The sequence below is a fragment of the Leuciscus leuciscus genome (assembly GCF_965113295.1).
Source record: "Leuciscus leuciscus genome assembly, chromosome: 5".
NCBI classification, from domain to species: domain Eukaryota; kingdom Metazoa; phylum Chordata; class Actinopteri; order Cypriniformes; family Leuciscidae; genus Leuciscus; species Leuciscus leuciscus.
In genome coordinates this window covers 41872170-41888178 of record NC_138729.1, presented here as the reverse complement: position 1 = coordinate 41888178, position 16009 = coordinate 41872170, and the positions used below count along the sequence as shown (strand labels likewise).

The 16009-nt window shown below is 36.9% G+C and overlaps 1 protein-coding gene across 8 annotated transcripts in view; it reads left to right on the top strand.

Annotated features, from left to right (window-relative positions):
• Nucleotides 1-16009, top strand: part of unc13ba (unc-13 homolog Ba (C. elegans)) — a 109366-nt gene that overhangs the window by 60670 nt on the left and 32687 nt on the right. For 7 of the 8 annotated variants that reach the window (XR_014206154.1, XM_082170133.1, XM_082170132.1 and 4 more), the window contains exons 13-19: nucleotides 8996-9039; nucleotides 9125-9200; nucleotides 10974-11048; nucleotides 12322-12541; nucleotides 12969-13196; nucleotides 13591-13732; nucleotides 15775-15944. Coding sequence is in view for 7 of the 8 variants with exons in the window: in XM_082170133.1 (XP_082026259.1) it covers nucleotides 8996-9039; nucleotides 9125-9200; nucleotides 10974-11048; nucleotides 12322-12541; nucleotides 12969-13196; nucleotides 13591-13732; nucleotides 15775-15944 (955 nt within the window). In the remaining variant the exon portion in view is untranslated. Of the gene's footprint in view, nucleotides 1-6; nucleotides 199-4729; nucleotides 7196-7876; nucleotides 7900-8995; nucleotides 9040-9124; nucleotides 9201-10973; nucleotides 11049-12321; nucleotides 12542-12968; nucleotides 13197-13590; nucleotides 13733-15774; nucleotides 15945-16009 lie in introns of those variants that run through there. The other variant, XM_082170136.1, reaches the window with a different exon arrangement.

Genomic DNA, 16009 nt, shown 5'->3' with positions numbered 1-16009 from the left:
TGGGTGGGTTTAGACTCAATCTGTAATTTTCACTCTATTTTGACATTTATTATGGACTTATTATTATCCCTTTTTTAAGGACTTTGTACATTGGAATCGTAATGTGGAGCCCTCTTTTTAATTCCACTCTTTCAGAAAATGTACTTAATATTGGCCACTTACATCTGTGGTTTAATTGAACTGTACACCTTCAACGTGGTAAGTTGGATGTTTTTTCTTTCAATAGGTTTAAATTATTAAATATTTTATTTTAGTATTTAGAGAAATCAATATATCTTATTGCAAGCTCTTACAACAGTATTTCAGAAAAGGTGTTGCTTTATTGTCAATATTCTGTGGTGCTATATATAAAAAAAATGGTTTATAATATTCTTAAATAAATAATTTTTTATTTTTATTTTATATATATTTAAATTTTATGTATATTTAAATTTAATTATTTCTCTCTGCTTGATATGTTGAGAAGTTTTATGCAGTGTATACGTATGTTAAGAAATAATCTAAATATCTGAACAGTTTCCTCTCTTATCTAAGGTGTCATGTGGTTGAGACAAGTTTGAGTGTAATTGAGTTCCATGGTTGTACTTTACTATAATTCAGTGTTCATCAAGTAATATAGACATTTGAGCTGGCTGGCTGTCTCACTCTCATTTTTGTCTCGCTATTTAGTTGCAGTGACTGGTTGTGATTCCAACAGGTTGTGATTCCAGCATTATGCTTAGGTTTTGTTTTATATGTGTGGCAGATTTAATATTTATTTAGTTTACATGCAAAAAAGTACCCATGTTAAATTCAAAGATCATGTTGTATGGATTGATTGACAATCTGAGCTCTTGGATCTTGACCTTCTATGCATTTCTGTCTTTTTTATTTTTTTGAACGAGCTGCTGTGAATACACCAAGCAGGCATGACATTGGAAGGCCAAATACGGAGAAATGGATAATGGTGCCTGTGGCTGTACGTGTGAGTTCAGCATGACCCTTGTGGCAGGCAGCCAGAATAAGCTGCCTGTAAACGGTTAACAGCCTGCCTGGAGACAGCAGAAGGCTATGCTGCTTAACATCACAGAGATTATTGAGTTTGCCGGAAAGGAGACTTTTAAATATGCACACATGTTCTCCCCAAAATTCCTGACTACTAGCATTTCTGACATCATTCCTGACTTTTAGCTTCTCAGTTGGAGCTGTCTTTTGACAACATCGTCATCAATTTTTGTCTGCTTTGCAGCTAATATCTGACTGACATGTAAAGCAGCAAATAAAAAAAAAATAAAAAAAAATCCTTACTCCAGGAAGTTGAATAAAGCAAACTAATCAGATCAGAGCTTGCAGTTTTGTGCACCATTTTGTTCAGTAAGCATCAGATAATATGTAAACAGACTGCGAGCCGCCCATGGGTGCACGCTGTGGCTGATACACTGTGGCTGATACTAGGCTCCCTTTGTTTATTTCCTGTGATGAATAAAAAAGGCTAGACAAAAAATAACATTGCATCTCTGTGGTAGAAGTTCTTCTCCTCTACCCAACCTGTTGTTGTAAAAAGTGCTTTTCTCTTTGCTTTTCCTTGTTTTTGCTTTGAATTCTTGCAGGAACATTTAGACAAAATAATATGATAAAAAGATCAATATCAAACTAGATAGCTGATTCTTTGTATTGAAGAATAGATCTGCCATGGACACTCTTGACTTTGTGTCATTACTTTTACTTTGATAGATGAATGCCTGGTCATTCCACCTGACTGTCTGGATGAAATTATTGTGGAAAGTAGAGAAATAGATTGGGACAGCAATTCTCTATAGTTGATAGTCATCTTATAGTTGCGATATAGGCTAGTTTTATATTTTAATCAACGTAATATTTTCACGATCTGTCTTGAGTACTTCCATTAGTGTGAAGGGAACATTAAAGAGAAAATCTAATTCTGTCAGTCACACAGATTTTAATCTTCTGCGTGTGTGTGTGTGTGTGTGTGTGTGTGTGTGTGTGTGTGTGTGTGTGTGTGTGTGTGTGTGTGTGTGTGTGTGTGTGTGTGTGTGTGTGTGTGTGTGTGTGTGTGTGTGTGTGTGTGTGTGTGCTGGTTGTGACAAAAGAGACACATATACTGTATTTGAACCGAAAGCTCAGTGAAAGGGAACATTAATTATAAGCCTTGCCTGTCCTCACATTGTGATCTATACCTACAGATAATTATTCTGTTCTACTTGTAAATATAGTACTGTACATGGATGATGTGAGAAGTGGTGTGCAAAGCTGTGAGCTCTGAGGAAGTCATTGCCAATTAATATTCCAATTAATCTTGCAGTCATGAAGAAGCTGTTCTGTATTCAGATCTTTAACCCTCTATTGCATGATGTCACCTCTAGGCAACAAACACGTGTACTTCAGTTTGTCAATAAAATGGTTAATATGTGATCATTTTATTTATTGTGCACCATGCGGAGGATGCACATTTTTGCTCTCAAGTCATGCAAATTATTTGTATGCAATGAGAAATTGCTTGAAATGTTTGTTGCTTTGAAGAAACGTTAATAATTTGTTTTTGATTTCAGTACTAAGATATGTTTTATGCAAGAAAAGGGGGTCAAATAATGGAATTCAAACAAACACTGGAATTTTATTTGTTTGCCCACATATGCCTGCAATATAGGTTTAAGAATAGTAATGTAGCGTCTTCTGAACAAAACTGTAGGAGCTGGGTGAAATGACTCTGAAATGCTCCTGAAGCACTCTGACTGGCACCTCTTTTTTTTCCTTTCCATTTACATTATTTTACCTTAAACATTACTCCCATCCCATTTACCTTAAACATTATCCACGTTTAAACATTTGTTTTAAAGGTGCAGTAAGCGATTTCTGAGAAACACTGATGATAAGAGGATTGGCGATTACCAAAACATACTTGTAGCCAATCAGCAGTAAGGGGCGTATACTCATTAAGAGGAGGTGCCTGTGTTGCATAGCGTCTTTATGAATTTGGGGGTGGAGTTACAAAGAGAGGGGTGTGATCCTTTTGGGTAGTAGCTTGTTTGTTTTGGTGATTTCAAATATTTTTTTCTCAGAAATTGCTTACTGAACCTTTAAGTGGTAGTTTGTATACCCTCTGCTTTCTCCTCCCAGCATTTGTTCTGTGCCTTTGTCTTCCATACTTTTAGGTTGACAGAAAATGCATGCAATGAAGATCTTGGGAAAGCACATGCATGCAGAAGGATCTCACCTTTAGCTCTTATACTTCAGTGATCTCATAAAGCCACATTAGCATGCTTGAATGCCCTTTCCTACAGTGAAAGACAGAGAGAGCGAGAGGAAGGGGCAAGGTTAAAAAGCGAGACTGAGAGGCATGCAAGGATACTAGTGAAGACTGTGTAAACGAAATATAACATAAAAATTGTTTGGCTATTTAAAACTCATCCAGTTGTTGCTAGTTAGGCAAGTGTTAGAGCACGATGGAGAAAGACTAGGCTCACCTCGACAAAGCCCACGTTGAACACCACTCCACACGTCTCTTTCCGCACTTTCTCCTCTCCCGCCTTTAGTTTAAATTCCTCCTTTTATACAATTACCTCATTTCCTTTTCTCCATTTGACAACGGAAATGGGCGGGGATGACATTAATTTAATTTGTTCTTTGTAATGTTTCAGCTCCGTCACAGCTTCATGTATGATATAACCCTTTTGCCTTAAATCAAACTCTTAACACTGTGGTTTAATCACACCAACTCATCTTCTCTCAGCCTCAATCTCCAATGTAACACCACCTCAGCAAGACATACCGGACTGAGTACTTATTTGTGGGAGAATGCGAAGTTAAATTGCTGTCTGTCAAATACTGTAGAATAAACCACATGCAAACTCACAGAGCAGGGGTGTCAAAATAAGATGAGAATAACTGACTCTCACTTGAGTCATACCATCTTAACATCCATGAGTCCCTTTACAGTTCCTGACAACCTGTGTAACTTGTTTCATTAAGTTGATGCTTGGGAGCAGATATCAGTAATGGGAAAGTAAAGAGAAATATAGAGGAATAAACAGAGGAGGTAGTTTTATTCAGGTAATTGCCATCTTTATATAGAGACATATATCTACAGTATATTCTGAGAACCTGAATGTAGGTAAAGCAAATGGTTTCCATAGCTACTGTTCCAGTGTTACACGATTTTGCACTAACATGTGACATTTTCTGTTCTTAATTGACTCTCCGCAAGGGGATGATGAGCCAGAATACCTCTTCAGCCTCTATTTTTTACCTCTATTTTTGTTCTCAAGGAATGAAGAACAAAGTGATCATTTTCAGGCGTGTTTCTTGTTGGAATATGCTATCCTCACTGATAGAGCTATTCACTTTGGCATACTTATTACCATCACATTTCCACATAATTTAAATACACTTTGGTGTCAGTGGTATTTGCACCAGATAATGTGAAAATTGATGATTGACAGTTTCAGTGTGTGCATGCTATTGATCAAACTGTGCTCTTAGACAGCTTTGGGAGACTCTGGGAAATTCTCTGCACTGATGAATTCTGGGATTACTTTGTGGTGTTGCAAATCCATGACAACTTTGACAAGGGAGGAAATGAGCTATGAATTAAACTTAAGACAAAGAACCAAATGTATAAACAATCATTGTAAATGTGCACTGGTTTGATTCTTTTAAATGTCCTTTTCCCCCTTAGTCTTGGACCAAGTCCTGCTTAAATTGATTGACAATCTCTCATTTGTATCATCAGATGCTGTATTTCAAGCCTGAGTAATGTGATTCAGCTCCACAGCACAGAAGAAGGGAGGGGAAGCGATGTTCTCCCGCAACCGCTGCAATGGACAGGATGGCACAGGCGTCCCTCAGTATCCCCGACCCAAAAAAAAATATTCAGTGCCAAAGAGGAGGCAGCCTAATCCCAGAGTTGCTCTGGTGTTGCGTGGGAAAATTAATCGTTTCTTGCAGGGATCTGCAGATCATACTGTCCAGCCTTCTGGTCTTTACTATGCTGGAATTGAAGAAGAGGATGTAGAGGGTGAAGATGATGTTGAAAAGTTGCAGAACTACTACAGGAGAGGATTAGCTTCGGTAGAGGACTGCTGCTCGCCTCAGGTGCCAAATGGACATGGGCTGGGAGAAGTTTCTGAGGCACCTTGCGTAGGGGAAGTGGAACTAAATCGAGAAGGAGGCATCAGGATTCCTTGCACTTTGCAGCACAACAGTAATTTAGCAGTGGTTCAAAACCAAATGTCGCAAGATCTAAATGGGACTGAGTTTTCATCTGGTAGAATACTTGATGGTGAGCCTAAAAGACAGACAGACACTCTGCTGTGCAGGTTTAATATGACAGTGCAGGATGAAGTTGTGAAGGGAAATAATGAGGACTATCAAGAGGAAGAATCGAGTGCTATCGTTGAGCACATACTAAAGGAATTGCGAGGGATCAACAAAATACAAGAGGAGATTTCAGACTTGAGGGAGTACTTGTCATCTGTTCGTGGTTCTGTTGAGGAGGTTTCTAGCTGTGTAGATGCCGTTTTAATGGAGATTGAATGCATGCGGTCTGGAAAAAAATCTGGTGTGGAGACTTGGCCAGGGGCAATGGGTGGCACTGAAGGTCCCTACCACCATCACAAATCAAGTAAAACTGTTAGTATAGGCTGCAATAAGCCTTACGCTGTTGAATCCTCAAGTAGCTGTGGTAATATACCCCCGCAATATCAAGTTTTTGATGGGAAACACAAAGAGGTGCCATGGCAATCCACTTTCACTAGTGCCAAGGCTTCAAACCACAATGAACACCATCCATTTACACAAGAAGCATCTGATCAAAGGTCAGATGTATCTCAAGGTGCATGGAGAAGGAAGCTTAGCTTTGGTTTCCTTGAGCGCCAGGATGGACAGGACTGTCCAAGCACCAGTTCTCCATCTTCAGGTCAGAGTTCCAAGTCTGAGTCTGAACCAGAAAGACCCACCTCTGGACAGGGCAATACAGGGTGTGAATGTCAGACCTGGAACCCAGTGGCTTTAAAACGCAGTAGGAGTGGAGAGATTGGATTGAGCGAAGATGATTCTTGCTCCAGACAAGGCAGTTTTGAAGAGTCAGAGTGCTGCACAGGTGAGGTAAACCGCTGGGACCCATCAAGAGCTCTAAGTACTTGTACAATGGGCACCTCAGATCAAATATCCATAGTATCTGGTAAACACAACAACTCTCCTGCTAGTGCATGCAGTAGAGAGGATTGGAAGCAGTATGATGCAGAAATGCTCCATGAAGAACCTGGTTTGGGCTCCCATAATTGCAAAGGAGATGGTGAATGTCCTCAGTGTTCTGTGTATCAGAATGACATTCATCATGTATCTTCTTCTGAAAATTGCCTCGTAAATCTTCCATTTAAAAGTGAGTCAATAGAAAGTGTGATTGTTGAGCCATCCAGGAGCCTTCTAAATGAATTTACATCATTATGTAATCAAAATGCCCCTGATTGGAAGCCTGACTCTGCTGATGACAGTAATGTGACATTAAATGTAAAAAAGTTTGGTAGAGCAGTTCTTGACTTCAAAACTGCCTTACGTGGAGCTCTGAAGAAGATGGATGGAACTTGTGCAAATTTACCAGGAGAAAAAATTGAAGTCCATTCACCGATCTCTCTGTGTGGGAAGCAACAAGGAATGATGGTGACTGGAACACCAAATTTAGAGATGCCTCATATAGAGATGGGGACTCCACAAACAGAAACCAACTATTCTGAGCGGCCTCAAGCCATCAGTACGGAGAAAGGCTTTGCCGAGATACCTCAATGCATCCCCACCAAAGCAAAACCTGAATCACCTCCTCACCAGCATAATATTGAAGATTCAGAACATCCAAATTCTCCAGGGTTGGACTCATCCACCAGTAATGCATCAGATGCTACATATGGACCTCAAACCAGTACTCATTTAACACAGTGCTTCTCTACAGACATTATCCAAGACTCTTTTTCCCCTGAGGAACTAGCAGTTGAAGAGGAGCAGAGAACACTAATGGGGGAAACGAAGCCTCCCACCGAGTCCTTCACAGAAGGAGGTAGCGAAGCAGAGCTTAGTCAGCGGGATGCACGCCGCCTGAAGTGCCTCAGGACTTTCCAGCAGATTCTGAGGGAGAAGAGAGAGTCCAGAAGACAACTCAGTATAGTGACCATGTCAGCATTTTCTGAAGATGATTTGAACCCAGGTATATTGAGGCCCTTTGCATCATATTCATTGTTCTGTTTTATTGGGATTTGCCATAAGTTTCTGGCTAAAGTTTAAAATTTGCTGTGTTGGTGGTTTCTGTGAACTTGTCATGAAATTCCTTGTCAGAAATGGAAAGTAAAAAATTACGATGACCATGGCTGTGCACATAAAACGTGTCTCACAAATAGTGTGCAATATTTAAATGCTACTCTTTTTTCCTATTTCTTTCTGTAAAATATCAGATTTCATCAGAAACTGCTGACTCTTGTAGCCAGTGGTCCTTTTCTGCAGATATATTAGCAAGCGCCCTTCTGGGTGTTACACTAGTCTTGTTCCCCAGGCTCAAACAAACTAATTACACTCATTGAACTGAAATGAAAACAAATCTGACATGAAAGCAGAGTGCAGGGAAAATTTAGGAGCCGTTATAAATGAATAAAACATCTCAATGAAACTTTCATGAACTGTCTAGATCAATTGCGAAATTGCCACAGTTATGCAGTTCATATTCCCAGTCCATATTTATAAACAAGGTTATTAAACTCTCTGTCTGCAGATATAAATATGTTCTTGGACAAGAAGTTGAAATGCTTTATAATGTTGTCTAGTTAAAGAGTCCTGTCTGGTTCTGGCTAACAATTATGTGATAGCTTGATGTGCTATTTGTTTTTATTTTCAGATGGAAGCCAGGATGAAGATCAGGTTATATCTTTTTCACATTGTTTAAAAAGTGCCTTGATGTTTTATGTTTGCAGTGCTGAAGATAAATAATGTTGTTTAAAGGAATTCAAATGTGCATGGTGGTTACAGACAAATTTTTGTATTTACTGCATTCTGTTAAATTACTTGTCTGTTTTTATTTTTTATTTTGTTTAAATCATGCCTTGTTCTCATTGTAAGCTATGCTGCATTGTAAACATTACACACATTTTCAGACTGTGTTATTGATTGTAGCTCATTAAAGTATCCCTCCCGGTTATACCGTATAAAATAGAAACTGTGATGGCAGATACATTTAAGGCCTATTGCTAGAGTTGCTGAGTCAGAGTTTTATAGCAATGGTTTTCTTCCATCAACCCTTTTGTTTTGTGGGGTTTGGCATTAGGGATGGGTTTGTGTAAGGAATTTAATGATTCTGTTGCAACTACATCAACAATTCTTGGTATTATTTGAGAAAGAAATGTTTCTAAATAAGAAATAAAATTAATTTAGTGCACTTGTAGCCTGTTGCCAAATGATGAGTTGAGATAAAATGGTGTTTGCATTTTTTATTATAGCACAGAGGTGGCATGAATGCTATTCAATAATTTGTCATAATTTTATATTACATAAAATCATTTAATTTTTATAAAATGTATTTTGCTAACATTATATTTTATTTTATTTTATTTTATTTATGTTACAAATTTTGGTATGATTGCGTATAATTTTTATTTGCAAGATAAGTTTCTGTATTTATCTTTCATCAAAAGCAAAAGTACTTTTCTCTGTGTTAGATATACTGTATTATACTTATCATGTGTTTTGAAAGTCAATTCAATTGTAATTTTCTGACAGGAATTGTGCATTAGAGATTTTTGAGAACTTGCATGTCTCGTCCTGTCTTGACTAGAATTTTTCTCATGACTGTAAAATTCTGATAGTCACGAATATAGTGGTGAAATTCAATCAACCAAACAGCAGGGCTTTCACTATTCCTTTTTCTCCCCGTTTCCCATGTGCTGTTTTTGTTGCCTATATGTGAAGCTTTAACATTTTATATTTGTTTTAATACATGACAATATGATCAACCTTTCAGAATATCAATGGAGATCATAACAAACATCCATGGGCCAAACCTGGGTATGAACTCTTGCTCATTTTCTTTCACTGTTCGAACCATGTTTGTATCTTCCATTACTGGAATATCCATATTTTTTATCTTCAGGGGAGGTGGAATATTTGGCATTGACAGCATGCCTGACCTTAGGAAGAGAAAGCCTATCCCCTTGGTTAGCGAAGTGGTGAGTGATTTAATTTTTATTGTTTATTTTCCACAGCCCCACCCATATTGAAATAACATTCTGCCACATTTGTTAGTAATTTTTCCCTCTCTATTGGGTATATACAGATTTGGCTTATTGTAATCTTATTGTTACTGAATTCTTATCTTCTTTTGGCATTTTTCTTAATGCTTTCCTTCACTACTAGGCCATGGTAAGTAAACCTTTTCTATAAGAGAATGCTTCACAATTCAAGTTTTTTTTTATTTTTCAGCTTTTACTCAAAGCAGACTTAAAAACAATATTCAGGCATATGTTTACATTATTTTAGGTGTAGAATGTTATTTTAGCGATAACATTGCGTCCTAGTCAGACATGATGTGATTCCAGTGACAAGCAATTTGTCTGTCCACACTGAAGGCGAAAGTGTTGGATGACTTTCACAAAGCGAAAAAATATTATATTAAACTTCAGATTGTCAAAAAATTTTGTTTTGTGCACGGTTTAATTTTCAGTGTGTGATGCCATCACCTTTGATTTGCCGCTCAACTCGTGATTGAAATGAGCAGTATACTATATCACCAATGAATGAGCGCATGACATCCTGTCTCACAAGGGTTGATATTACAAGTGGTCTGTTTTTGATTAATGGATTTTGGCGTCCATATACATGTGTCAATGTAAACTTGTAATTGAATGTCTTTTCTCCACCCTTGAAGAGGGACATCATATGTGACTGGTGCTTTAAAAACCAGGCGAGTGTGCATACTATTGAGGAGTATTTGAAGAGTTTGTCTTCTTCAGTTCACTGACATATCCGTGAGTCAGAAATGGGGGACTTTCATCAATCAGTCTTTGTTGCTACACTATAAAATTGAAACCCACACAGATACATTTGACATGCTGCAGAAGAGACAAAAAAGAATAAATGCAAAATAAAAACAGGCTTGATCTGAAGCTTTTGACTTGCACAACAGTTTTCATGGCAACGAAGGCTTCTTTTTTGTAAAGGGTGATTAAGATGAATATAAACAAAGGTTATTGCACGACTCTGGAATACTTGATTCTGATTACAATTTACATGTTCCAGACAAATAATAAATAAGGGAAAAAATTACTCTGTTTTTTTTGTGTGCATTTTTATGACATTGCAACTGGACATTTTCTCCTAGCAATGTAGTATTGATCCTTGTATTTAGCTTTCAAGCCTTTTTAATTGACTGAACCTCAGCTATGACCTGCCAGCCCCCTCACTCACCCTGTACTACTCACGGTTGACTAGCTGAGCAATTTATGGCCAAGGAAAATATAAAGCCAGCCATTTGCTTGTGTTGAATCACTGTCATTAGCTATGAGAGGCTTAATTGTGCTCTTATCTCTGTTCCTATGGAAAATCAATCTTTGGAGTATTTGTCTGCCTTTAGCTATGAAACAATCATTGATGGGGTTTTTTTTTCAGCATGTTGTATTGACAGTATTTATAGGCTGTTTTTTGTGGTTGTTGTTGTTGGTACTATTCTTTATTATTGTATTTAGTCATTTAAGAAGTTAGAAATGAAATGCTGAAAACTTCTTAAGTAGACATGGCGCCCTTAATGGGTGAATAGTGTTTAGCATATTAATGGGAATGTAGTATATACAGGCATGAACTGACATTTACCAGGTGTTTAAGGAAAAATAACAAACAATTTTGTTAAACCCATTAGGGGAGCACAAATAAAGTCACAGACCCATAATGGTATAATGAGTACTACTATTATTAATTCATATTCAACCATTATTCCCCTCTCTCAGTCTCTGGTACAGTCCAGGAAAGCTGGGATCTCACGCGCATTATCTGCACGCTCTTCAGTGAAGGATGAAGAACTGGTAAGATCTGCAAATACACAAACATCAGTCATCTATCTGCTTCTCTCTTTTTTGAAATTGCTTCTCTCAACCCAATTGTTAAAGTTGCAATGAAAAGGAAGTAGTGACAGATCTTTTCTTCTGTATTGTGTGTACATTTAAGTGAAAAAAATAAGTGATCTATCCGTTGATTGTTGATTGGATGGCAGTAGATCTAATTTACAGCTTGGATTAGATTATGAGAAAGGGGCAGGGTTTAAGCAGACTAAATGAATGCAAAGGTCCTTTTACAAAACTAGAGGGAAGTCAAACTATGTATGGATGTATAATTTACAATAAGACCAATAACAAGTATTTAGAAAATAGAGAGGGTGAATTTTCATGTCATGCTGACTTTAAAGAAATAGCAAAAAGAAACAGAAATTTAAGTCAGTATTCACTGAAAAGACATGATTCACACCATCTATGATCAATACCATTCACATATTTCATAACCAGTAACAATGTAATGAGTTTGAATATGACAAAGATTTTCAGTAGATAATTATTTAATTTGTATCATGTGTCTTTAAAAGTTCCCAGCAGAATATTTTTTTGAATTTCTTTGGTGCTGATATGCAATTAATAAATAAAGAATTAAAATAAATAATATGTCTTCAGTGGACTTGTAGTCTTTCAGAAGTAATATACAGTATCACACAGCCATTTGTATAACTATTACATCCATGGTTCTTTTTTTCTATTTCTTTTGCCATTTTTAGAGCTTGACAGCATCTGTCTCCTTTCACTTTTATTGCATGGCATTGTTTTTTCATTGTGTGGTTTGGAATGACGCAAGGGTCATAATGATAACGGAGTAATAGTTGACATAATTAAAATGCTCTAGTTTTCATTTCTAGTTTAAATTTTTCTAGTCTTATATCAAAATTTAAAGTTACCCTTCAGATGCTCCGAATTGATGAATGTTTGTGTGGGTGTACACCTACACCTTATGTAGAGAAAGATGTGTGATGTGGCTCTCAATTGGTCATCACTTTGACACCTGTCTGCCCACTTCCATAACTACACCTACACCAATATTTATAAAGCATATCTTGGGCTCTTACACTTTACTCTACCTGCTATTTTTCTCATTTTCCCATTTTCTGTTTGAACCATTCTTAACAGCTTCCTGTCTTTTCATTTCAACACATCCTACATTTGATCTGGGCTTTGTTTTGAAATGCCATAATCAGGATTGCGTCTAGGGCCCATTTCTGCTGACACCATTTTCAATTTCTTTCTCTCTCTGTAGAAGAATCACGTGTACAAGAAGACCCTCCAGGCTCTGATTTACCCTATTTCTTGCACGACACCCCATAACTTTGAAGTGTGGACCGCCACCACGCCCACCTACTGTTATGAATGTGAGGGTTTGTTGTGGGGTATCGCGCGGCAGGGCATGCGCTGCTCAGAGTGTGGAGTCAAATGCCACGAAAAATGCCAGGAGCTTCTCAACGCAGACTGTTTGCAGAGTGAGTCACTAACCAAATACAGAAAAACAAGCAACAACAAAAAAAAAAAATACTTAAATGTTCATTACAGTTAGTAGTTTATGTATTTTTATTATTTCTTTGCACTATTCCTTATGAATGTTACATCTGTGCCATTGATGGATGCTTTTTATTAAAAGTAACCAACTGATTGAGCAGAAAGCTTGTAAAAATGAGGAAGAAATATGTAAGATTATACACTAACACTAATGCTCAATTATACAATTCATGAAAAATATACAAAAATTCATTTAAATTCAAATTTTCCTTTTAATGTTAATATAATTTGTAATGAAAATACACAATAGAAACGTTTTCACTAGTGCAGTATGTTTGATGTGTTTTTGTTCCCTCTTTTATTATGTTTTATATTGCGATCAAATTATAAACGCATCTCTACAATTGCTAGGAGCTGCTGAGAAGAGCTCCAAAACGGGAGCAGAGGACAGAACCCAGCATATCATATCAGCCATGAAGGACCGCATGAAGATCCGAGAGAGGAACAAGCCTGAAATCTTTGAGATGATAAGGCTTGTGTTCAGTATGACTAAACTGAACCATGCTCAGCAGATGAAGACCATCAAACAGACAGTGCTTGACGGAACATCAAAATGGTCTGCCAAAATCTCCATCACGGGTACGGAAGCAGGGACAGCTGATATTGCTCTGTACTTTGATTGAAATGTTTAGAGTATTCAATTCAATTCACAATTATTTGTATACTGCTTTTTCACAATGCATATTGTCTCAAAGCAGCTTTACAGAAAATGCATATCTACATTACAATTTAGAGTGGTCTGTTATCAGGTGACTGTGTCCAAGTTATGTATTTCAAAAATATACATATGCAAATTACACAGTTAGCTAATAATGTATTCATTTAAACAATGTATTAGTTTAAATTTAGAGTAGACACCTTTCAATAATCTATATATTCAAGGAACAATTGAATACTAAAAAATGTCTACAGCAGCATATAAAAAATATTTTTTTACTGATCAGATTGTGTGTGTTCATGTGGTTTTTTCCAGTGGTGAGTGCTCAGGGCCTGCAGGCTAAAGACAGAACTGGTTCCAGTGATCCGTATGTGACGGTTCAGGTTGGAAAGACTAAGAAGCGAACCAAAACTATCTACGGTAACCTTAACCCTGTGTGGGAGGAGACATTCAACTTGTGAGTCTTGTACAATATTTCTCTTTGTTCTCTTGGAATCCTTTTTTTTACTTGCTTTGTTGTTATTATCATTTCTTTTCAATGTAATCAGACAAAATCTGTATATTTTTTTTAATGTTGCCTTTCTCCGGAAGGCAATCTTTGCTCAGGAGTTGTTTTATGTCACCTTTGTCTCAGATATTTCTCCTAATATTTCTTAAAATAGAATCATAAATAAATAAAATAATAAAAAATGATTTTAAAAACTAATATAATTAAAAAGAAAGAATCACAATTGTGACAATTATTGGCATACTGTAAAAGGGTATGGAGCTATAAAATAAATGTGGATAGCATATCTCAGATAATTCAGTGTATATTGAGATCTCTGACTTTTGCTGACTTTGGTATCTTGACAAATTTGAGCACATGTTGTTTAATTGTTGAGATCTCTCCTGAAACTCCACTGGGGACACATTCATTCCTGGAGACTTGCAGGAGAAAGGTGAAAAAAATTATCTGAGAAGAATGAGACTTCAGCAAAAGTGTCTACTTGGTCTCCATGTTATTGGTCCTCTTTGCAGTCTAGGAGAAGTAATTAAATAAGATATAAGATTTTAAAGTGATCTCCCACAGGCTAGTAAGTCAAAGTCAAGCCAAAACTTATAATGTATAATGGAATTCTTACTTGGGGAGCTTCTCACAGAGCTAAGACAACGTGCAATGTGCAAAATTTTAAAGAAGATTTTAAAGTATACTGTACACTGCTTTAAAAAAAAAATGTATGCGTATGGGAAGAAAGCACTGCATTGCATTCACCAATATTCTATGGCATAGTCCAGCAGAATAATATATAAGCCACAATAGCAAGTTTTGTTGTAAGACAAAAATGGTAAAACCACTCTAATATGTGCCTTATAATTATTTAATAAAGTGTCAGTTTATAAAAGCAATAATTAATACTTAGCTTATTAAATAAATTCCTTTTTAATTATAGTGACCATAAACTATTCTAAAAGTAATTGACTTAGTAGTTTGGTTAATTAAAATGAAGACTGTTTGCAGTTTTTAAGAATTATAGCAACTAAGAATTAAACAGTGTTAATATTGAATTGTTGTTAAAGGGATAGTTCACTTTGAAATACATTTTTGGTATGTTTTAGCATCCAAGATGTAGGTGTCTTTTTTTCCGCAGTAGTTTCATTTTTTATATTTTTAGGTCAAACCGTTCTTGTCTGTCAGTCATATAATGCAGGTCGATGGTCACTGTCTCAAAACACAAGCACAGAGTCCAAATTAAAACAATTCCCCGTCGTCCAAATTAAACAATTCCCCATCGTAAGTACACATTGATGGCCTAAGACACGAAACGAGCGGTTTGTGTGAGAAAACAAACAGTATTTAATATCGTTTTTACCTCTTATACACAGCCATGTCGAAGTGATCTGATCTGACGTGTACGCAGACTGGTGCATAGATATATACACTAGATGTCGCCTTAAAGACATTCGTTCCAATGAACTGCCGTAGACAAGTCGACATCTAGTGTGTATATATCTATGCACCAGTCTGCGCACACGTCAGATCAGATCACTCGGACATGGCTGTGTATAAGTGGTAAAAACAATATAAATACTGTTCGTTTTCTCACACAAACCGCTCGTTTCGTGTCTTAGGCCATCAATGTGTACTTACGATGGGGAATTGTTTAATTTGGACGACGGGGAATTGTTTTAATTTGGACTCTGTGCATGCTCTTTGAGATAATGACCAGAGACCTGCATTATATGACTGACAGACAAGAACGGTTTGACCTAAAAATATAAAAATTGAAACTACTGCGGAAAAAAAGACACCTACATCTTGGATGCCCTTGAGGTAAGCTAAAACATACCCAAAATTTATTTAAAAGTGAACTATCCCTTTAACTGTGTTGAAATCACAGATAGTACATTTCTGTGGCTTTGCAAAAGTAATTAAAATTTTAGAACCAAAACAATACAAATACAGAAACAAATCTCTTTTAGAGGCGTTGTGATTTTTTTTTTCTGTCACCTCCCCAGTGAGTGCCACAATTCATCTGATCGCATTAAACTGCGCGTATGGGATGAAGATGATGATATAAAGTCTCGCGTGAAGCAGCGTCTCAAAAGGGAATCTGATGACTTTTTGGGTCAGAGCATCATCGAGGTCCGAACCCTAAGTGGAGAAATGGACGTCTGGTATAACCTTGGTAAGTTCCTCAGTCTATGTGTGTTTTAATGTTGAGTAGTTTTTGATCGCTTTAAAAAAATGTGT